The 22,316-nt window shown below is 39.7% G+C and overlaps 1 protein-coding gene across 4 annotated transcripts in view; it reads left to right on the top strand.

The window, feature by feature from the left end:
- Positions 1–21,291, top strand: part of LOC117429449 (talin-2) — a 120,651-nt gene extending 99,360 nt beyond the window's left edge. For all 4 annotated transcript variants that reach the window (XM_058998622.1, XM_058998619.1, XM_058998620.1 and 1 more), the window contains 20 exons: positions 321–453; positions 695–796; positions 891–1,061; positions 1,572–1,718; positions 2,563–2,664; positions 3,101–3,220; positions 3,781–3,927; positions 4,957–5,123; positions 5,948–6,131; positions 6,389–6,514; positions 6,844–6,960; positions 7,659–7,844; positions 8,539–8,646; positions 9,384–9,489; positions 10,946–11,070; positions 14,758–14,883; positions 15,651–15,713; positions 15,880–16,062; positions 16,652–16,777; positions 18,077–21,291. In XM_058998622.1, coding sequence (XP_058854605.1) covers positions 321–453; positions 695–796; positions 891–1,061; positions 1,572–1,718; positions 2,563–2,664; positions 3,101–3,220; positions 3,781–3,927; positions 4,957–5,123; positions 5,948–6,131; positions 6,389–6,514; positions 6,844–6,960; positions 7,659–7,844; positions 8,539–8,646; positions 9,384–9,489; positions 10,946–11,070; positions 14,758–14,883; positions 15,651–15,713; positions 15,880–16,062; positions 16,652–16,777; positions 18,077–18,205 — 2,668 coding nt within the window. In that variant the 3' untranslated portion in view covers positions 18,206–21,291. The remainder of the gene's footprint in view (positions 1–320; positions 454–694; positions 797–890; positions 1,062–1,571; positions 1,719–2,562; positions 2,665–3,100; positions 3,221–3,780; positions 3,928–4,956; positions 5,124–5,947; positions 6,132–6,388; positions 6,515–6,843; positions 6,961–7,658; positions 7,845–8,538; positions 8,647–9,383; positions 9,490–10,945; positions 11,071–14,757; positions 14,884–15,650; positions 15,714–15,879; positions 16,063–16,651; positions 16,778–18,076) is intronic.
- The last annotated feature ends 1,025 nt before the right edge of the window (positions 21,292–22,316 follow it).

The following is a 22,316-nucleotide window of genomic DNA, read 5'->3' as shown; positions in this document are numbered from 1 at the left end:
TTGGTTTTCTTTGCACAGGGATTGGTTGAGCGGTGCTGAGTTACAAAGCATACTAATGTGGATAACACAGCCGACCTAGAGATTATTCCAACACCATCAGACTCATTTTACCTGTAACCTGAGATGGAATCCATATCTGCTTTAAAGACACATTAACAAAGGTTTTAACTGTTTCTTCTCAGAATTCGCTGCAGGACCGTGTCTCGCAGTTCTATTTTACACAGAAATAGAATTCCTTGGTGTCTGTTTTTCTTTGTAACAGGTAGTTCTCCAGTAAACCTTTGATGGCATGTAACAACACCTTCTTGTTCTTCAATCAGGGACAAGGCTCCTGGTCAGAGGGAGTGTGACTATTCCATCGACAACATTAACAGATGTATCCGGGGTATTGAACAGGCTTCTCTTGCAGCTGTTAGCCAAAACCTGCCTTCGAGGGATGACATTTCACTTGAGGTAAAACACACAAACAGCCAGGCTTTTCAGTCTAAATAGCTAATATACTACTACTGCATCTATGCAGGTGCCAAACAAGTAAAAAATACTGCGTTTGCATTATTAACTGTAAGGCGTTAGAGACGAATAGCTTCAGGTGCCATTTCAATGTGTTTTTAGCAGGGTAAAATTGCAAATTAAATGCAAGATACAGCAACAAGTGGTCAAGGCACCAAAGTGTAAGAACTTGCTTTCCCACCAGGCTTTGCAGGAGCAGTTGACCTCTGTGGTACAAGAGATTGGCCATGTCATTGATCCCATTTCATATGCGGCCAGAGGAGAGGCAGCCCAGCTGGGACACAAGGTACATTCCAACTGATCAGGTTTGATTTGAATTGCTTTGTCCCCTCTTTGTATTTATTATTATTCTTTTAATACATATATATTCCTCACAACAGGTTACGCAGCTGGCTAGCTACTTTGAGCCTCTCATTCTTGCCTCTGTTGGAGTTGCGTCTAAACTTCTGGATCACCAGCAACAGATGACCGTGTTGGACCAGACCAAGACATTGGCAGAGTCTGCCCTTCAGATGCTCTATGCAGCCAAAGAAGGAGGTGGTAACCCTAAGGTACTGTACTGTACCATAAGCACACACCCATACTTAAATTTGGTGCAGTACCTCTAAATTCAACAGTATTGGATTTTTTGTTTCAACTGAAATTACATATTTTACGGGTAGACAGCTTAAACACTTCAAGGTTTTAGTAAAATCGTTATTTTATGTGTGCTTGCACAAAATATTTATTGAATGGCTTATCTTTTAGTATTATGGATTAATAGAAATGCATAATGTTATGGTAGACTATTTATAATAATTTGGCTCCCTGAATTTGCTAGTGTCAGTATCCCAGTCTTGCAGCTAAGTTCAGGAGAGTCTGTAGTGCTCATTGAGTAGGATGTGGGAGAAGATAAGTGTACTGTGCTAGTCTAGAGTGCTGGAAGATGGTAAAGGACCAGATCATCTTTCTCCAGCATGTTGCTCGTTGACAGTCCAGAAATGAGTGTGCTTATGTCAGAACCACCCTCAGTGATGTTAATCTGTGTTGTGTCCTGTTGTAATGCCTTCCTGTCCATGCAGGCCGCCCACACTCATGATGCTATTGCAGAAGCTGCCCAGCTGATGAAGGAGGCAGTGGATGACATCATGGTCACAATGAACGAAGCGGCCAGTGAAGTGGGCATGGTCGGGGGCATGGTGGACTCCATTGCTGAGGCCATGGGCAGAGTAAGTATTGTTTGTTTTTTACAAAATACAATAGCAGGTGGTGTTTATATCCGGAATATAACACTATTGAGTGTTGTGACTCTCCAACCACAAATCCAGGAGACCTTTGCAACTTGGCTGCCTGCAAAGTCACTTTTCCCTCAGAGTAGTACAAGCAAAGGAATTTCAAAATCACAAACAAAAGATGATATTGTTGTGCAGTAACTGCAAATGATATAGCTTCCATATTTTGAAAGAGGAGAAGATTATATAGTCAGGGATACCTAGATAATTAGTAAGTAAAGGGTATGAGTGAGGAAAAATGGGCAATACAATCCCCCTAGTCTTGCCGCAAATGATCTGTTGTTGCCATAATTTGTGCTGGCACTGCAAGTCAAATAGAAGTATAAAATGCCTGTCAGAAATGATCAGTTGATTGTCTTTAAACCAGTTATTACAAGTCTTCTGGTTTCAATCAGAACCAATAAAAAGGCCAAACAACCAAGCTTGGGAATTCACCGGCCAGAAATTAAACAATTAGATCAGATGATGAGTCGAGTAGATATTGTAACAACAACATGCTATTGAGGTCAGCTTTTGGCTTTGGACCAAATATCTCTTCATGCCACCTGCTGTCTTGGGTTTCATGTTTGCAATTAGTAAAAGTGATGCTTTAACATGTTAATTTGGTCTATCTTCGGTTCTGTAATGAGCATTGAGGTATTTGTTGTGGTTTTTTATATTTCAAAGCATCCCGGATGTAAAGCTAGGAGCAATATAGAGTGTACTACACTGTAGACCACAGGCATCATTAAAACATTTTGCTGCTTCTATACTTAAACCTGCTTGTGGTTTTCTTTCCCAGTTGGATGAAGGCACTCCTCCGGAACCAGAAGGTTCATTTGTAGATTATCAGACAACAATGGTCAAATATTCCAAGGCCATTGCAGTTACCGCCCAGGAAATGGTAGGTAAAAACCAAAATGATTAAAATAGACTGTAGAAAATAGATTGTGTACTGTATTTGCCTATTTCTACTTCTGCTTCTGTGGACATTGATTCTGTTTTTTGGTTACTGGCCAATATAAATATTCTGTTTTTTGTATTCAAGATGCATTCTTTTTGCAACTTCTGCCTTTGTGTTTTTTAATCAAAATGTAAGCATTACAAGTTTAAATAAAAGTAAATACATTTTTTAATTATTTTATTGCAAGACAAAGTTGATCCTTCTGTTTTCACAAAGCACATTTTGCTTCCCTTGTGTATATTTTGAACCTAGAAAGAAGCTGATTTTGGGCTGCAGTTCACATCATTTTGTTATATCTTAAAGCTGGTGAGATTAAAAATATTGCTTGGTGAGGATGTTTGGTAAGAGTTTTTAAGAATTGTTTTCCTTTCTCCAGATGACAAAATCTGTGGCCAGTCCGGAGGAGTTGGGAGGCCTAGCTTCTCAGGTCACCACAGACTATGGTCATCTGGCTCACCAGGGCCGACTGGCAGCAGCTACAGCAGAACCTGAGGAGGTGAGCGCACTGTGTGCCCTGCTGCTCGGAGCTCTTCACAGGCTACCACTGCTCCAGCAACGAGTCTCTCCTTGTATTTAAGATCAGGATCATGGGGGAGTTCTGGCTTCTCATGAACTTTTCTTAGATCATTTTTATAGATCAGGAGGCCTAATTGGCTGAGCTACAGTATAAATGGCATAATCATGTCCAGTTTGAAACCGTATGTCCTTTAACTCACACATGCAGCCTAGCTCTTTTTTGCATAGTGGTTTAAGACGCTTGCCTACCATTTTTTGTTAAATAATGCAGACGAGCATCTTAATCGCTATGCAAAAGAGCCAGGCTCGCCTGCGTGTGTGGTTTATACAGCTTTTAACGTTACCTGTCCATCAGGCAACACTACCCATTACACCTGGGCGTGCTGTGGATGTAGATCAGGATAATAACACCTGGAATGTGTTATGTACGAATGCAAGACCGAATACACTTGCAGGTTTGGTCACCTTAGATGAACCTTTTTAAAATGTGTTATGTGTGTACCCTCACTAAGACATTCGCTCTAATTGTTGTTGCTCCAGATTGGATTCCAGATAAAAACCCGAGTCCAGGAGCTGGGTCATGGCTGTATCTTCCTGGTTCAGAAAGCTGGAGCCCTGCAGGTCACCCCCACAGACAGCTTCACCAAGAGAGAGCTGATCGAGTGTGCCCGAGCAGTAACTGAAAAGGTAACTGCAGTGTTTCTTGTACTTTTTTTTGTACTTTGGTCCTGTATTTAGTACCCGTTTAGCCTATTTGAGCTCTTTCACAAGGCTGTTTCCAGATACTGCTTTTACCAGTTTTTATATTTGTGTTGAATCCAGGAACTACAATCAATTTCTATGCCTGTGTATTTGAAAATCAAGAACAAGCTGTTTTTCCTTAAGATGTTCCACCCCAATAAACAATGTTCTAGTTTGTATGTTTTGCTTGCCACAGTAACAGTGGTCTCAATGGAAGTGATTCCAGATGGCAGGGTTGTATAAGGTCATTCATATTTAATTCCAGGGAGAGGGCTAACTTTCGGAGTTAAGTATGGGAAGGATTTAAAATGTGTACTTTTCAGTGTGGTTAAGGGAAAGGGGACATTTTTCTTTGTTTTTATATATTTTCATTTCACCTTTTCAACCCCCCCTCTACAGTTTCCATTTTGCTCATCTCCTAGCGGAATAGATTGCATATGAGCAGAACTCATTCCTGCTCAGCCTACTTCTGATCACTGATAATACACTTAAAAGGGATGCCATCTACTTCAACTAAATAGCAGCCGTGCAGTGTTCAGTGTTACACTACAATGCTAGGATGCATTTACCACATGTTTATCTTCTGTGCACTCCACAAGACCTTATGTGCTTATTTTGCCAAAAGTGACGCAATGTTGAAATGTTTTTTTTTCTGACCAGCTTTGAATCGGATGCACTTCACTGTTTCTGCAACTAGGTGGCAGACAAAACTGAGCTATACATTAAAAGCAATAAGCAGGGTAGTGTATGGACTTCCATTAAGACATGGAAGTTTTCCTTAGGGCAAGAAGTCTTAACCCTAAACTAGGGAGCAATGATGGTAAATAGGTTCTTTTATAGCAGACTACAAAAAGCACAAATTTGATATCTGTAAGCCATTCTCAGAGCGCACCTGAGAAAACAGATCTGAGGAGTGACAAGCACATATTTTCTGAAGTGCCCTGAAAAGTACTTCTTTTTTTATTGTGTGTGTAGGTTTCTATGGTTCTGTCTGCGCTTCAGGCTGGAAATAAAGGAACTCAGGCCTGCATCACTGCAGCCTCCGCTGTGTCCGGCATCATCGCGGATCTCGACACCACCATCATGTTTGCTTCGTCAGGCACCCTCAATGCAGAGAACGAGGAGTCGTTTGCCGATCACAGGTCAGAGACTCCTCTTTACTACCTACACAAGGTCCTCCACAATGTCTGAAACTGGGAATACATACATTTTTACATAGAGAATCATTATTCAAGTGTGATTTTAACTTGGAAGAATCTTTTAGTTATGGAGTGTATCAGAATATGGGGGTACATGGTGGTGTCTGTCAGACACAATTTCCACGTCCATATAGACGTGCATGGAAAATCTACTTTTTCACGTTACTGATAGGTCTAAATTTGTATGTACAGCTGTGTCCGGTGATGTGGTCGCTGACGATCTTGTTTCTTTTCTCTACAGACCTGTCCCCTAGTGTTACCTGTATCAGTAATACTTGTTTGTTTCTAAACCTCCATTCACTTAGTTACCTGCACCAAATAAATTGCAGTAATCCTCAGTAATCCTTTTGGGCTGTTTTTGAGAAAACTGATCAACGTAATCTAAATAGCTCAGTTGAGAGGATGTTAATGTAATTACCTTAAAAGCCACACAGCAAATGTGAAGATGAATGTTGGCCATTAATATAAATGTATGCAGCAGACACAATGAAACTTTCCATTACTTTTTATCTTGGTTTCAGAAAATTCCACATATTAGATTAGGTGTAGGCTATGGGCAATTTATATTAGAATGACACTAAAGGATTTTACAATGAACTGCCTTTGGATAAAGATGCCTTGGTTTTTCTCTATTAAATAGCGTCTTATACAATGGTTTTATTTTCATGTGGAAAGAGCACAGCGTCGGCTATAATGTGTGGGAGCTGTGCAAGTCATGAAAAGGGATTTGAGTAACCATGGATATTGTTTCCTTGCCTCTCTGACAGGGAGAATATATTGAAGACTGCTAAGGCCTTAGTTGAGGACACAAAGATGCTGGTATCAGGTGCTGCTTCCAGCCAGGACAAACTGGCCCAGGCTGCCCAGTCTTCTGCTAATACCATCACACAGCTGACTGACGTGGTGAAGCTGGGAGCCACCAGCATTGGATCAGATGACCCGGAAACTCAGGTAAACCTGAATAAGAGCAGAAAACACTGTGGGTCAGCACTGTGTCGCTCTTTTACTGTGCGCCTCGGGCAGCCTGCTAACCTAAGAAGCGGTGAGGAGCATCATCAGGATGTCTAAGGGTTGGACCCGTAGGACTAATCCTAATGTTCAAAATGTTGTCCCTCCACAGGCTCATGCATTACAGACATGTTGAAGCGTTTGTAAATTGCAAATTGCAGGAACAGCGCTGTTTTACATAGAGGTTGATGTTTCTATAGGTCGTGCTGATCAATGCCGTGAAAGATGTTGCCAAGGCTCTAGCTGAATTGATCGGGGCCACGAAGTGTGCTTCAGGCAAGCCAGCTGACGACCCCTCCATGTACCAGCTCAAGAGCGCTGCCAAGGTAAGGAACAGTCCAGTCAGAGCAGATGGCATTCGACAAGCTTCTCAGGCTGGGCTCTTGCCTTCTGGGTTCAGTCGCTGGGTAACATGTCTGATTGGCTTGACAGAGGGAACCGTTGATCTTCGGTCCTCCTGATCAGTAAGTGGCTTGCAGCGGTGTACCGACGTTCGAATGGGGGGAGGAATCAAAATAATTGGAGTGTAGCAGCTCATTTATTTATTAAATAGACTTACTCAGTGCATCGTCAAGACGGGTAGACTGCGTTGTTTATGTGTTAGACCTCCTCTCTGGATCATCATGTGAATAAAATGCCTCTTTTATATCTTCAGGTCATGGTAACCAATGTCACGTCGCTTTTGAAGACTGTGAAAGCTGTGGAGGATGAAGCCACTCGAGGGACCAGAGCACTTGAAGCCACAATCGAGTGCATCAAACAGGAGCTGACGGTAAAGAGCTGAGAGTGCATCTGCACTAGTGACGCTTGCCAGTCCCAGGAGACGGCTATACCGTCTTTATTTAGCTTTTTAAACACTGTTGTGATGTAATTGATGTACTCTGAAAGGCACTATTGTTTGATGTGGATGCTTTATCTACAGTGTGTTTCATCCCCCTTTTGTGGAAACTTTCTGTAATACAATGGAAATATTAGTTGGTATTTTCAAGGGTATGTTAATGTAACTGGGGAGGTATAAAATATATGCTTCAAATGCATTGAATCTATCTATTGACACTGGGAATGTATAACATTTTAAGATAAGGAGGAAACCTGCAATATGTAGTGCAATTGTCTTATTTCCTTACATTTTAATTAAGAATCCCTTGAAGGGGGTTATACAATCCTGAATATTTTGGCCATACTGCACCTATTTACTTGTCAATGTATCAAACTTCTTGTATTAGTATTATTGGTAACTTATTTAAACCACAGGTTGCCAGAGGAACTTATTAAGCACAATTGGCTTCAGTTTGAAAAAAACATTCGGGCCTACATGAATAAATACCCCAAATCTCTGGTGTCACTTTGCACAAAAACATACAGCGATTTATTTAAAACAAAATACTAATAAAATCCCTTTTTGGAATGCAATAGCTTTTAAGATAAACTACAGTCAAACCTGTTCAAATCTATTGATCCTCTTCCCAGGTATTCCAGTCAAAGCAGGTGCCGGACAGGGTGTCTACACCCGAAGAGTTCATCCGGATGACTAAAGGCATCACCACGGCAACTGCCAAAGCTGTGGCAGCTGGCAACTCTGCGAGACAGGAGGACGTGATCGCAACAGCCAACCTCAGCCGTAAAGCCATTACTGACATGCTGATGACCTGCAAGGTAGGAGAAAACATGAAGCACAACAGAGGACTCAATTTTGCAGTAAAAGTTAGAAACATGCATTGAGTTCTTCCACCACTAGGTGGAGCTGTATAATCTGTGAATTGGAACACACACGTTTAAAGTTATCTCCCGACTTTCTAAGCTTAGTTAGTTGTTTATTACAGTTTTAATTCCGTAGAATTATACCACAGAGGTTAAACTGTATCTTGATGATGTATTTATTTTAAAGAATTTTCCATCTTTAATAAGTGTGTATGTGTGTATATATATGTTCTTTTAATACTCGAAGTGGTTTCATTTTACTAAAATGTACTGTTTTCTAGCGGCAGTAGACCCAAAAACAGTTGGTAATGAGCCAACGGCCATTTCCTAAAACAAACAAAATGTGAACTAGCATGTCCGCTTGAATTTCACTACACTTTAAAACAGATTGTATTCCATGCAGCAGCTGTTTTTGTTTGTTCAAACCTGACTGCGGTCCAGAATGCTGGTTTAATAGTAAATGTGGTCAAAATCCTTTTTTTTTTTTTTTTTTAGGGACTCTTCACATTTCAGTAATGTAAGCGAAATCAATGTAAATACTTTTACAATACTGAAAATCAGGGGAGGTGGGTGGGGAGATGAAAGAGGTCTAAGGATGTGGGCATACAAATGCAAATCTTTGACTTCCACTTCGTTCCTCTACGTTTAGCAAGCTGCCTATCACCAGGAAGTGGGAGATGATGTGCGAATCCGTGCCCTGCGTTTTGGGGCGGAGTGTACCATTGGCTATGCTGAGCTGCTGGAGCATGTTCTGTTGGTAGGTTGATTTCCACTTGGATTCTTGGCAGTTCTAAATTTGTATTGGCTGCTCCCTGCACCAAAACCCTAGCTTTTGTCTTGTGTTTAACAATATTAAATTGACAATTTAATTTTTATTAGTGCCTTTTCAGGGTAAGTCCTCCCAAGGTGTTTAATAATAATAATATATAATAAACTCTCATACATGCCAACGTTGCAGTTAGTTATTGTTTTACTACCAAAAATGAATTTCAGTGATTGTCTTTTCAAACGGGAAAATTATGCTATGGCCCAGCTTTTTGTGTCTCAAATGTTGCCAGGAATACATATTGCTGTCCAATAGCTGTCTCATTTGGGATCCAGCCCAAGAGTCCAACTGCTGCATTTCTGTGGCGCTGGGGGTGTAATATGTATCTCTTTGAAATATATCAGTGGCTGGCAGTTGTTTTTTTTAGGATGTGAGCACCAAATTTAAACAAACAAAATCTGAGCTGCTGCATTTCATCTGTAATTTGAGAAGCCAGCAAAGTGGGACATGCGAAAATGTGAAAATGTTTGTCTTCCTCAGATTGTATTTTGTATGTATTGTATAAAGCTGTTTTTTCTGTTTTCATTAGACTCACTGACTGTCTCCTTGATTTACAGTTTATTCTAGTTTTAACCTGCACCCATTGAGCTTTTTTGAAGTTCCGGAGCAGGATACCATATCAAACACAGGACATATAGTACCTGACTCTCTTGATTTCCTTAATGCAGGTTCTTCAGAAACCAACTCCTGAGCTGAAGCAGCAGTTAGCTGTGTTCTCGAAACGGGTGGCGGGGGCTGTCACAGAGCTCATTCAGTCAGCTGAAGCCATGAAAGGTGAGTGTGGCAAAGCGCCCCGCCCCTGTGTGCATTTGTGTTATGTGTATGTATGTATGCGTGCGTATGTTAATGTTGGTGTATAGATTGGTACACGGGATATAAACGGGTCTGTGTTTCACGTGTGTTTAAAGTGTATAATTATATTTAGGCACGAGGATGGCACATCACTTCACGTGCTGGTTAAATGTAATATGTGAGCACAGGGTTGCACAGAATGAATTCACGTGCTGGGATTCAAGTGAGTAATTAATTAGTAATTGAATCCCAGCACAACAGTATATATAGATGCACGTTTTAGTCACTTGTGGTTAGGTGTTCGGTGAGTGGAGAACGGGATTGGAGCGGAGGTAAATGTTAAAAAGAATAATAAGAAGAAGAAGTAGTCGTAGTAGTAATCTGCTCACCGTGTTGTGTTCGTCTGTCCTGCACCGTCTGTTTAGTGTTTAGTACGTTTTGTTTGTCTTTTTATTTTGGCGTGTAGTGCCGTGTCCCGTGTTTTTGTTGTTTCAAACCTTTTATTTTCTGTCTGTTTATTAAATGCTGAGCGCGATCACGCGCTCAGCCTAACCAAAATCCAAGTCTCTGTGTTTGTATTCCTTCCTGCTTCTGGTCTGACGCCACCCACTCCGGCCGTCTTTGTGACAGTGAGGCAAAGCAGTTCCAACGTTAGTAGACATTCGGGCCCTTTAGTAAGAACACAGTGATAGTTCATCATAGTATTCTCACTTAAACTACTTACTGTATAAAACACCAAAGTGTGTAGCTGAATTCTGGTGTCTTTCATATGACACCATCCTCTTCTTTTTTTCGCCCCTCTATAAAGCCAATGCCATCCACAAATCCTTTAATTTCCTGAGTATGGCAGGGAGACTGGATGCAATCTTCAAATACAACCGAAGTCAATACTATACAAATGCATATGACTTGGGAATATGTTTGAATAGTTTCATGTTTTATCACTAAATCCCATTAATGTGAAATTGTATGTCTACATGTATTCTGTCCTGAATCCATCTGTCTAACTAAAAGTAATACAATCGGATACATATTCACAACTCTGCCACCCTCCTGTTTTAACTGGTCAGTAGTTCACTGCATTAATGCATATTGCTTTTTCCTTTGCTTCAGATGGAGGTAAGTTTGAATCTTGCTGTGTCATTTTTGTGGGTAACTTTTTTTTTTTTTGGTGGGAGGGGGGTAGGGTATCGGTATCCTGATACACAGGAGCCATATAGTATTTTCTCTCTCTCTCTCTCTCTCTCTCTCTCTCTCTCTCTCTCTCTCTCTCTCTCTCTCTCTCTCTCTCTCTCTCTCTCTCTCTCTCTCTCTCTCTCTCTCTCTCTCTCTCTCTCTCTCTCGTTCTTTAGCCACGTGTTGCTCCTTGAACTCCAAACTGTTCTACAGTGCGCTGTAAGAGAAGAGGTTCTCAGTGTTCTTTTTGCCATGCTTTAAGGTAACGAATGGGTAGATCCTGAAGATCCTACAGTCATTGCAGAGACAGAGCTGCTGGGAGCTGCAGCATCCATAGAGGCTGCAGCCAAGAAACTGGAACAGCTAAAACCAAGAGCCAAGCCAAAGGTATGTGCACAGGAGGAATGGCTCGGGTGAGACAAGCACAGCAATGCCATGTAATATACAGAGATTGGACACACAGGTAGAAACATCTCCAGCAACACGCTCAATGGGTTTATTATAGAGCCACCATGGCCTACCTGGATGGCAGTGAGTTGGCATAAGTACACAAGGTGTGTCAGGGATTGCGTGAGCATTCCTCAATGAATAATGCCTTTAAGGAAGGCAGAAATGTGCACTAAACTAGAATGAGACGGTTCCTCCTGAAACACCAGTTATTGCAGGGATGGAAATAAGACTCCTATTACATAGCAGTTTTCCCTATTTAGCCACAGTTTTTAGGTAACAAGCTCAGGTGTGTCTTACTAAACTCATAGTAAAACCAAGAGTCATTTCCTTCCATGTATTGGCAATACAGAAGCACCTACCAAGTGAGGTGCTGTCTTTCCCATTGTGACTGAAACTGATTTCCAGGGGAGAGGCAGCTTTTATACTTTCTTGAATATATGTCAAGAGCTGCTGTTTATACAGCAAATGAATACTGTAGGTCAGGGGAGTCCATTCACGCAAAAGTGTGTCCTACAAATAGCAGGTGTTCTATAGTTTTTTCAACCCCCTGTATATTTCTGGAACACCCATCAATATCTCAAAGCAGTTGTTAGCTGTATAGTCAACAAGTTGAGATATACAGTACATTTGTAAAAAGGGAGATGACTCTGTCAGTCAGGCCTAGGCATTCAGTTCAGACAGGATGTAATGGCCAAGAATGTGCTGTGTGCTCTTTCTCATGGCTCCTCTGTCTGTTTAACCAGGAATGTACAAAAAAATGCCTATCTAAGAATTGGAACACTTACATACGAAATGCAATTTACTGAACTCTGCCATCACATCTGTAGGTTTCTAGTTGTAACAAGCCTGACTAAAGTGTTCTCCATTTGCATTGTGTATTTCATTAGAGGTCCACCCTTTATTGGTTTGTGTGAATATTAAAGACTGTACTGCTTGTAGCTGACAGCCAGAAAGTCCTGGGGAAAAAAAAGACAGGACTTGATATTAAAGTAGCCACTGTTTCTGGAATATGATTGTCTTGTAAGATTCCCTCATGAGCTTTGTGCCTGTCTGTCTGTTTGTTGATTGGATAAACATGACTGCTCAGTATGAGGAGATGGGGTGTTGAAATAAAACAGAGATTGAGTGTCCAGGCAGTTTTTGTTTTATATATATATATATATATATATATATATATATATATATATATATATATATATATATATATATATATATCCTAGATACCCCTGCAGCAGTAGTTGGTTTTCACCAGGATACAACTCAATTGATAGTTCTGATAACACAATTTTTCTGATGGTTGCTCCACTCCTAGAAAATAGTAGCTACATTCAGTAACACCAGCTACACCTATAGAGGCATCTAGGATAACATGATCTAAGCTGCTGAGTCCCACAATCCATATTCAGTTTCATATAAAAAATAAAATGTATTGCTGTGTACTTCTTCCAGAGTTTAGCCTTTTTTTGCACTGTACTCTACCAGAAAGCATGCTTTGTTGACAGTCAAAAAAAGGTAGCTTTTAGGTAGCGCCCTCCTTGAAACACACCTGTCCTATGCTTTCATTTGTTAGCCAATTTCTCAGTGCATTTTCAAGTTCTGCTATTGCCCAGAAACACAAATTAACAAAGGGGAATGCCATTTTTCCAAATTGTGAAGAAGTAGATTTCGTCATAATTACGTACTCATCAATATTCCACATGGGTTCAACACGAGAAGTAAAAATGACTATTGCTGTCATGTTTTTAGGGTAGCATGCAGATGGGTACATAATTATGCCTACGCTATATTTTTCGCTAGTGCTTAGCTTTAACTATGGTATGATGGAAAGGCTGTCCTGTTTGCTGATTTTAAGGACTGTGTCCGAAACACAATCCACAAAGTCAAGGAAGACCCCATCCCATCAATCCTCTACACCTTCCCTTCCCAGTTCTCCTGTCAAACCCCCACCCCACCCCTCATCCCCAGCATTAGGCGGTGTGTTTTCACTCGTGGCAGCATGCCCCACTGTTTCAAGCCGATATCAAACCTGGAAGCCTGCTCTGCAGGACTCTGTGTGATATGTTTGATATATTAGGTTGTTATTCAATCCAACTATATATCAAACATATTCCTACAGTGTCCTGCCCTGTCTCCAGACGTTTATGCTTTGTGTTCTGTTGTAAAGTGCTTCATGCTGATGTTCTTGTGCGTCGGAGCCAAAGTAGCAATGTTAGCTTTTCTCCTGCTGTTATGTTTGGATTACCTACGAGAGACTCATAACGTGATGAAATTCTGTTGTTACCCTGGCAAGCGCAGAAGAGAAGCTTTTTAGGTTTTATTTTGTTTGATCTTAGCCTTAGAAAGCTCATGCCGTATTGGTGTCTGTTTTGTAGGGCATCTTCTTTCTAAGGTCAAAAAGATATCTTGCACAGGAAACCATGATTTTAGTGGTTGCCGTACAAACCCTCGGTCTCCTTGTGTTGTGGTTTGTAGGTTGCAATAGTTGAGATGAAATTGTAACGAGGCATGTAAAGTGCCAATGTTGCCTTGATCATACTTGTTAACCCAGGAGCAGGTACTGGAGCTGTAAATCCAGGCACTGCAGTTCCTTTTATCTCCTGAAGGTGTCGCCATTAGGAAGGTCCAGCAATGAGGGCAATTGATTTGATTTTTTTCTTCTTTTTTATTTGCGGCCTGAATATAGATGTGTAGTTTTATTTGCTGTTTTCTTAAAATACAGGGTAAAAATAATCTCCAGTAGTATAAATATCAATCAACAAATACATGAATCCTTACAGGGGTTCTTTCTTTCCATTGGGTACTGATTTAAAACTGAACTGTTGTATGATCTTAGCTTGTAATAAGCCCTTTAGCAAGCCTTGAAACAAAATGTACCTGTAGAACGTGGTGGTGCAAGAGAGGTAGGCAGTGGATTGTGATGGCGAACGCATCATTCAAGTTAATCCCAAACATGCTCCACTTGATTGCGTTCCACAGATTGTGGTGGCCTTGGATGATCCCTGAAATCTGTCATGCTCTCTAAATAATTCTCACACACACACACACACACACACACACACACACACACTCATCTGGAAGGGTGGATGGTACCTTATAAATGAGTCTTTCAGAGTAATCAATACCATGCCTCGCACCAAGGGGTTCCATTAAAGTGGTCTGCTAGTGTATGACACTGAAGCTGGAGAGGATTGTTTAAGTGATAAGTATATGCTAAAGGTAGATTTAAACAGACTTGGTGTTTGCATGGCTTCCTATAAATACATATGTAACTTTCCAGGTTTATTCAAACACATCATACACGGGTAGAAACAGCTTTTGTGGTTTGTGCTTCCAAAGATATTAAGCTGTAAAGTGGCACACAATTTTTATGGCAATATATTTTTGTTCTTACATGATGGCATTTTAAAATGCAATATGGAATTGTATAAAAATACATTCATATGGAACCATAAATCCACATTCATTCATTTTGAAGAAAAATTCTAAGTTCATGTAATGATGATAAAACTTGGTAGCTCTTAGTAACTGGATCAAAAACTACATTTAATTTGCTGGTAATCGTGATCCTCGTGGCTTTCTTTGCCAGTTCCGGATGTATATATGGTCATTTTGTTTTGCTTACAGCAAGCGGATGAAAACCTGGACTTTGAGGAGCAGATCTTGGAGGCGGCCAAATCCATCGCCGCGGCAACCAGCGCTCTGGTGAAATCGGCATCAGCAGCACAGAGAGAGCTGGTGGCACAGGGAAAGGTGAGTACAGAGGAGACCATACAGTATAGAAATATATACTCCTTAATCTCCAGACATTTCATACAGTTGCTTACCCAAGCGAGAGTGCCTTGGTTCAGTCTGATCAAACCTTATCCTAATGAGAAACCAATTTTAAGTCTTTTTGACATTATTTCATGTGGATGACTTCCGTTTTAAGCAACTGTTTGGCTTGAAAAAGCCATTTTTATCAGTTGAATATCCGTGCTGAACTGTATATAGTGTGAGGAGAAATGTTAGAAAAATGAACCCAAAGCAAGGAATTTTGAATACTGTTTTAAATTATAAATGTTTGTGGGCAGTTATTTTAAAGTTTTAGAAGGTTGCAAATAGAAAAGACACTGCTAATTGTTACCGACCTCCACAACAGTGTGAATTGCAGTTGCTTGAACAGCTGTTCTGTTTAATATTTTGGGGCTGTTTAACCTCAAGCTGGAGACGCTCTTGGCTGCCTCAGCAATGACTGGAATTAGAGCCCGACTCCTTTCCAGACTATTGAGTTTGCTTTGACTGAAAGAGCTCTATCACATCAGAATGCTTGACAATACTGAAAGCATTCTCCACTGGGGCGTGCCATTTTAGAAAAATAAAGTAGGAGTAAAAAGTTCTCTCTTTAAACGTTATCTTAAAATTTAAATCACTAAACAGTAATTACTGTGCAAGTCAATTTTAAAGCATTTTTAACCGCTGTCTTTCGAGGGCTGTGTTCCACCTCAAGCTACTCTGAACCGTGTGTTTTTGTGCTACAGGTTGGATCTATCCCTGCCAATGCTGTAGACGACGGTCAGTGGTCACAAGGTCTTATATCGGCTGTGAGTATCGTCTCTTCAAATGACTTGCTCCACATCATACCTGGCTTTTTGATGAGTTAATGCAAAGGCACTGATTTCCTTTGTTCCCAGTTTGATACAATCTGCATTGTGTACATTGTTTGTATTTAGTTCATTTACCAGTCCTTGTGTTCTGTATTCATTTTAGGCTCGTATGGTGGCAGCTGCTACCAGCAATCTGTGTGAGGCAGCCAATGCATCTGTCCAGGGCCATGCCAGCGAGGAGAAACTGATCTCCTCTGCCAAACAGGTGGCTGCGTCGACAGCACAACTACTAGTAGCATGTAAAGTGAAGGCAGACCAGGACTCTGAGGCAATGAGAAGACTACAGGTAGGTAACACATTACACGCAGAAGGCATTCCAGCATGTTATAGAGGTTCTTCAGAAAGTGCCTGAGCTAGTAGAAGCAAAGTAGAGCTTTCTTTAACAATAAATATCTTTGAGAAAGTGGATATTTTTGTGCCAGTGGTGCCTTATTCAAAGTTCATATATTTCAAGCTGTGGCGCACACTATGTGTGAAGAAGAAAAAAAAAAAAAATCCTTTAAAAAACAGTGCATTCCTCCAGACCACACTGTTAACTAGAGGGAAGGGGAAATGTTTTACAGAGCTTTTAAAGCAACGCTGTGTCCAAAACATATTTTCCTTGTTTATATTAACAAATGTGGCTACTTTTTTTTTTTTTTTTTTTTTTTAAAAGACTAGTTTTAATGCAGTAACAATACCCCTCTTTCTACCTACTGTTTTCAGCCTCTTTTTTCTGTATGTCCAGGGCCAGGGGATGTTGTTGGCTAATACATTGATGTTTCTTGTTCTTCAAGTACATTCTAGTTCACACAAGTTAATTTAAGTCTATACAAAGTTTATTATCAGCAGTACAGCTCCCTTTCTTAATGGTGCAACTGTTTTTCCTCTCAAAGGCTGCTGGGAATGCTGTGAAGCGAGCGTCGGATAACCTGGTCAGAGCAGCTCAGAAGGCGGCATTCGACAAGAATGATGCTGCTGACGTGGTGGTCAAAACGAAATTTGTTGGTGGAATAGCGCAGGTATGGATTCCATGCTGGTTAGAGGTCTTGCACCTTTGTCAGGGTAGCGACAGACGCCACAAAAAACATTTCCTATCGACCTGAATTTGGATCCTTCAAACATTCTAGAATAGTTTTGTACTTGAATTATTTAAGGAATGTTTTGTTAAAGGGTGCTTTTTTAAACTGTGAATAAACTTCTAACCTTCTCTAATATAGTTTTAAAAGGGGTTTGTGAACTGCAGACTTAATTTAATTCATCAAAATGGGATTTAAAATATTTTTTTCTATCCTACAGATGTATTGTGCCATGCGAGTTTTCATATAGCTAGTGCGGTTTATCAGTCGAATGTCACTGATCTAGCATTTGGCCATTAAGAAAACCAGCGCTTCTGTCTAAAGTCCCTGAATGTATCTACTGTACTGTAGGTCCTACAATGTTTAATGTCAGCATATCCCAGACTCCAAGTGCCCTTTAGATTTGGACTGTGTTTCCAAACTTGAATCCTCAATGCTCTACAGTAATTTCCACTCACGCAGCAGATCTAGAATTCCATGAACCACTTATGGTTGAAAAAGGGTAGAGCACGTTGCCAAATTTTTAAAAACACACATCTGTTTCAACAGTGGGTTTTTTGAAGTGGACAATTGATATATATTTGACGGCAACTTTCTTCCAAAAGGGAAACATGAACAGCTCATTTTAATTTGTTGCAAGTACAGTAAATAAAGCATGGGACTGCAAATTCCCATCACCCCACTAAAACCAAACTACATGTTGTTAACTCTGCCTTAATACATCTTTGTATTTTAGATGTAGCCAACCCTCAAGCCAGTTTAATGGGACGTCTTGCTTCTGGATATTTTGTTGTTTACAAAATCAGTTTTGCAATGGACGCTCATTAGGGGAATGAACTACACCAACGATTAGTCATATCACTGTAAATCTTGTTTCAAGGGCTTTCCAACTTAAAAAAAAAAAAAAAAAAAATCATTGACGCAAAGGGTCGAACAACACTCAGATTTTATAAGCTTACTTGACAAGTACTAGTCCACATATCTCAATCATTCAGTATTCTTTATAATTATTATTATGTTTAATCCAGTTAGTGTAACAGGCAGTGTTTTATGATGCACTGCTGTTCATGCCCAGCCTCTGCCATGTTACATTAGTAGAACAAATTAGACAGATAAGAACTAGGTTACTTAATATTCCATCCCTTTAGTTCACAATCAAAATGAGTGTACGTACTGTGAATAATGTGAGTGTGCTGTACATGAAGTGACGGACCCCTGACTGACCTGTGCTCTCTGATACAGATCATTGCCGCGCAGGAGGAGATGTTAAGGAAAGAGAGGGAGCTGGAGGAGGCGAGGAAGAAACTGGCGCAGATCCGGCAGCAGCAGTACAAGTTCCTGCCAACAGAACTGAGGGAGGACGAGAACTAAACAAAAGAACTTTGCAATATCTTAATCTTTTCCATTCAAAGGGACAGTATACCTGTAACTGGTGCAGTAGCTGACAGTAATGTGTGTGTGTGTGTGTGTGTTACATATGCTTCACTGTACAGTAGATAAGCAACATTTCTAGTGCCCAACTGATAACTCGCTACAATATCTGCAATAAAAATCTGTTCTGAAAAGCAGATTATGAATATACAATTTGTTACATCTGCAAAGGGAATTTTTGTAAATTGCTTTCAATGCACTTCTATGAACTGCGTGCAAATTGAACATCACAGTTTGTGATGCTTTTGTGACTGTTTATATCTATGCATATGCCAATACAGACCAACCTTTTGTAAGGCTGTTATAGACTGGGAAATATTTTTCCTTTCCATGGCATGCAATTCTGCAGGACAGGCATATAACAGTTATTTGCAGTTTACAGAGACTAAGGCAATTCACCTTTTTATTTATGTGATGCAACCCAGGTTGCTAATGAATTTACAGTGAGGTACAATTGCCATAGAGAACATTTAATGGTATGTGATGACAAATGGATGCTGGTGGGTGAGTGTAACAACTAATCATATTTATATAACCATAATCATAATAATTGATTCCTAGGATACCACTTCAGAAAGCTTAAAAATGCATTGGCTTTTTCTCCATAACTCACCATCCATTTAGCAACACAGATGCAGCTGTCTAAATGCAAAAACCTATTTGTGTTTTATGAGCTTTGTAGAGTTTTAAAAAGTTACAATGAACTGCAAAGTTGATGTACTTGGAGAGGTACACAAAAATGAATATTATAAAGGCATATCCCTACAAATATTAATATATGCACACCTTTGTATGTTTACTAACAAAAATGCTGCTGCACTGTTTTTAAATCTAATTAAAATACATAAATAAACCCCCTCCATCTTCATTATAGGGATAAAATAACACGTATATAAGGCTAATGTGCACCTCATTATTATAACAAACACACACTGCTTGTCTTGTGGCTTATAATACAGGTGGAGTGGAAGGTGTATATACTGTCCCTTTTGAAATGCATCTACCTACTACAATACTGTAATTGAGCCAAACCTGTTCAGAAGTGCCTACCTATCAAACACAGCTGTGTAATAGATCTAATATTGCACTGGGAAGTAGACTGTTTGAAGAGGTAGGTTAGAACAAAATAGATAGATAGTTAGTTTTAACTTCCCAAATCCCCTCCACCCTGCCTTGCATGGACTTACATATACAGTACATATCAGGGAAGTTTATAGAGTAGTTAATCTAACGAGATAGCGCACACCAAGTAGGAAGCAAAAAAATGCAGTTTTTTCCCCTCCCCAAATAAAGGTTGAATTAGTTTATTTTGAAATAAAGAAGAAACACCTGTGGCTGTTCCCATGCAATGACGTATTGAGATTATAGGAATTACATTTTTATTATAGATCAGTAATGTAGATTACTTTCTAAAGTTCGTGACGTAGTGGAGTATTTCAGTCAATAGGCTTTGCCCTCGTTTCTTATTGCAACAAAAACTGTTCTTCCATGTGTACGAGTGCAGAGACAATGCATTCGGTCTTACCGCTGTGTTGCAAGCTGCATAGTTTTCGGAAAACTTTTAGGGTCTTTTCAGAAATATAACGGAGTGAAATGTGAACAGAGGATACTTTGCATTCGAATGCGGACAGCATTATTTGAGTCCTGCCAAGCTTTGCATTTTTGGCATACATGGGCATTCAGTTTTAGTCAGAAGGCTAGCAACAATTTAAAGAAAGAGCTACAGGATGCAGCCAGCTTTTGTTTCAAGTGGTCACATGAGTGTCCTATTCATGTGTTACAACTGAGATGATGGTGTTATAACAGTGTTATAACTAGGCATTGGCTACCCCTGCATAGTCTTCAATGCCCTTTGTTTTTAAATACAGTATGTGAATTACATAAGTTCACTTTTCTTTTCAAATGTACCTGAATGTGAAAATGTAGTTTAATGTCACTGTATGTTTTGAAAATGTGGCCCATTTCGAAATGCACTGCTGCAAACAGTAGAAATATCCTTAAATGTGTATTTTCCTACAGTATGCATCTTTCAGCGTCTTAGACAGTTTACAGTATTCCCAAATGGTTCAGCTGACCACTTTTACAATGAGCCATATTCTCAAAACAGAACTATGTATTTGTATGGGTATATATGGTTAGTTTGCCTAGGGTGGCAGAAAGCCTACTTCTGTCACTGTGTACGTGGCTTTAGAAGTTGTGTTTATTATTACTCGTGCTACTGTTGCAAAACAACAAGAAATTTAGACAGTGCAGTGTCTTTAACGGGATAACTTTGTTGTTGAGTCACAAGGTGCTGCTTGGCTTATTAACACTGGGTCTTTTTTTGCTGTTTTCATATGGTCTGTGTAGCTTTTTAGTGCCTTAGTCTAATCGCACTTAAATAGCCTCTATCTGCTATAAAGAAGGCGGCCTCCACGCACAGCCCTACTCACTCAGACCTCTGATTCTGTTCAGCAGTTCTGCAATGACCCACACAGGCTGTACTGTTCTTGTCTCGCCTCCTTGCATGAGCCTCCTAGTAATCTGCCTTGTTTCTTTGCTTACCTCGCAAGTTAACCGGGTGTCTTTCGTTAGAAAATAAAATGTGCTGGTGTAAACTTTTCTGTGTACAGCATTCCATTAGCATGTGCCAAGATGCATTATACCTTAAGTAAGGCAGGCAGCCTCGGTCAAACTGTACTGTCCGCTTAATTCTTGTATGTTACTAGTTTTTGCCTATTTTAGGCAACTGCCTCTATTTTATTTTTTCTTCTTAAGCCACTATGAATAGAGCTGAAAAACAATTAAATGTGATGACGTTATTAAAATATGTAAATCTGTTTGGTATGATGTATTTTAAAACAAACAAAAAAAATCATCATAAGTTTTAATTTTCATGTGTCTTTTTTTTTAATAGACAAAATGAAAAATATTAACCAGAACTACAAATAGACTATAAACATGTTGTAATGCTGTATGTATACTATTTATCTTGCCACAAAAAATATTTTTTTGTATTCACCAAAATAAAGAGGTTTCAAAGAAAATGGGTTTGTTTTATTTTATGTCACTTTTGGCATTTCTGCAAAGCAGGCCGTATATACTCTCCATCAAGGTAGCACCTTCATTTAGTCAAACAATGGCTGGCCACGGTCCATGCAAGCCATCACATTCCTGACTTGAACACCCTGACCTAGGCTTTTCTCAGTCTAGATGTATTGTGTTGATTGTGTGATGAGGCTTAACCCGTTTAGTACCATTGTTCTCATTTGAGGACAGGGTACTTTTTTATAATTTTTGGAGCATTTTTAACTGGCATCCACCTGTTGTGTTAATGTTCTCTCTACCTACAATTATGTTCACTTACTCTAATTCTGTTTACCACAAAAGTTGTCTAAATGTAATGTAATTATGTAAATATGGTCTTTCAGATGCTTTTATGATGCCTCAGTATAAAATAAGAAACCGAAGACTAAAAATGATAATTTTCTTGGTGTTTTCCTATCCACAGTGATGGTAAAGCTCTATTTTCTATGTGTTGAGCTTCATAGCCAGTGTGAAATTTCACTGGTCTGATTACAGGCATGTCTAACACAGCAGTTTGTGGCCAAAATTAAGGATTTTTTTTTCTGTGAAGAAATATTGATTTAGAATGTATCAAATTACAGAAACACAGTTCAGATTCCTTCAAAGAAAAATACTTTGGTTCATAATTGGGTGAGAACACCAAAATGTCACGTGTGTCAGATTTTTACCCAGGCCCCCCGGGGTGAAAGCCTACTGCACCACCTTGCCCTATTGGTTGTATGTTCTAAATTCTGATTCGAAATTGATGTAGGTGTTGATGAGTTTTTTTTATATTTTTGGTGCTGATTTTATGACATCCCTTGTTTTTTATTGGTGCTTTTACTTGATGCATCTTCATCTTCAAAGCTATGTTAGTATATTTTGACCGTTCATCCAGCAGGCCCATCTTGCAAAAGATTCATGCAGACAGTGCAGGACCTAAATCACATAAAAGGTACTGTAGCACTGCATTATTTTTCAAAATGAACAACACAAAAAAAGTCCC

This window comes from Acipenser ruthenus, chromosome 24 (genome assembly GCF_902713425.1).
Source record: "Acipenser ruthenus chromosome 24, fAciRut3.2 maternal haplotype, whole genome shotgun sequence".
NCBI classification, from domain to species: domain Eukaryota; kingdom Metazoa; phylum Chordata; class Actinopteri; order Acipenseriformes; family Acipenseridae; genus Acipenser; species Acipenser ruthenus.
Note: the sequence above shows the minus strand (reverse complement) of the source record. Positions and strands in the feature narration are given on the sequence as shown.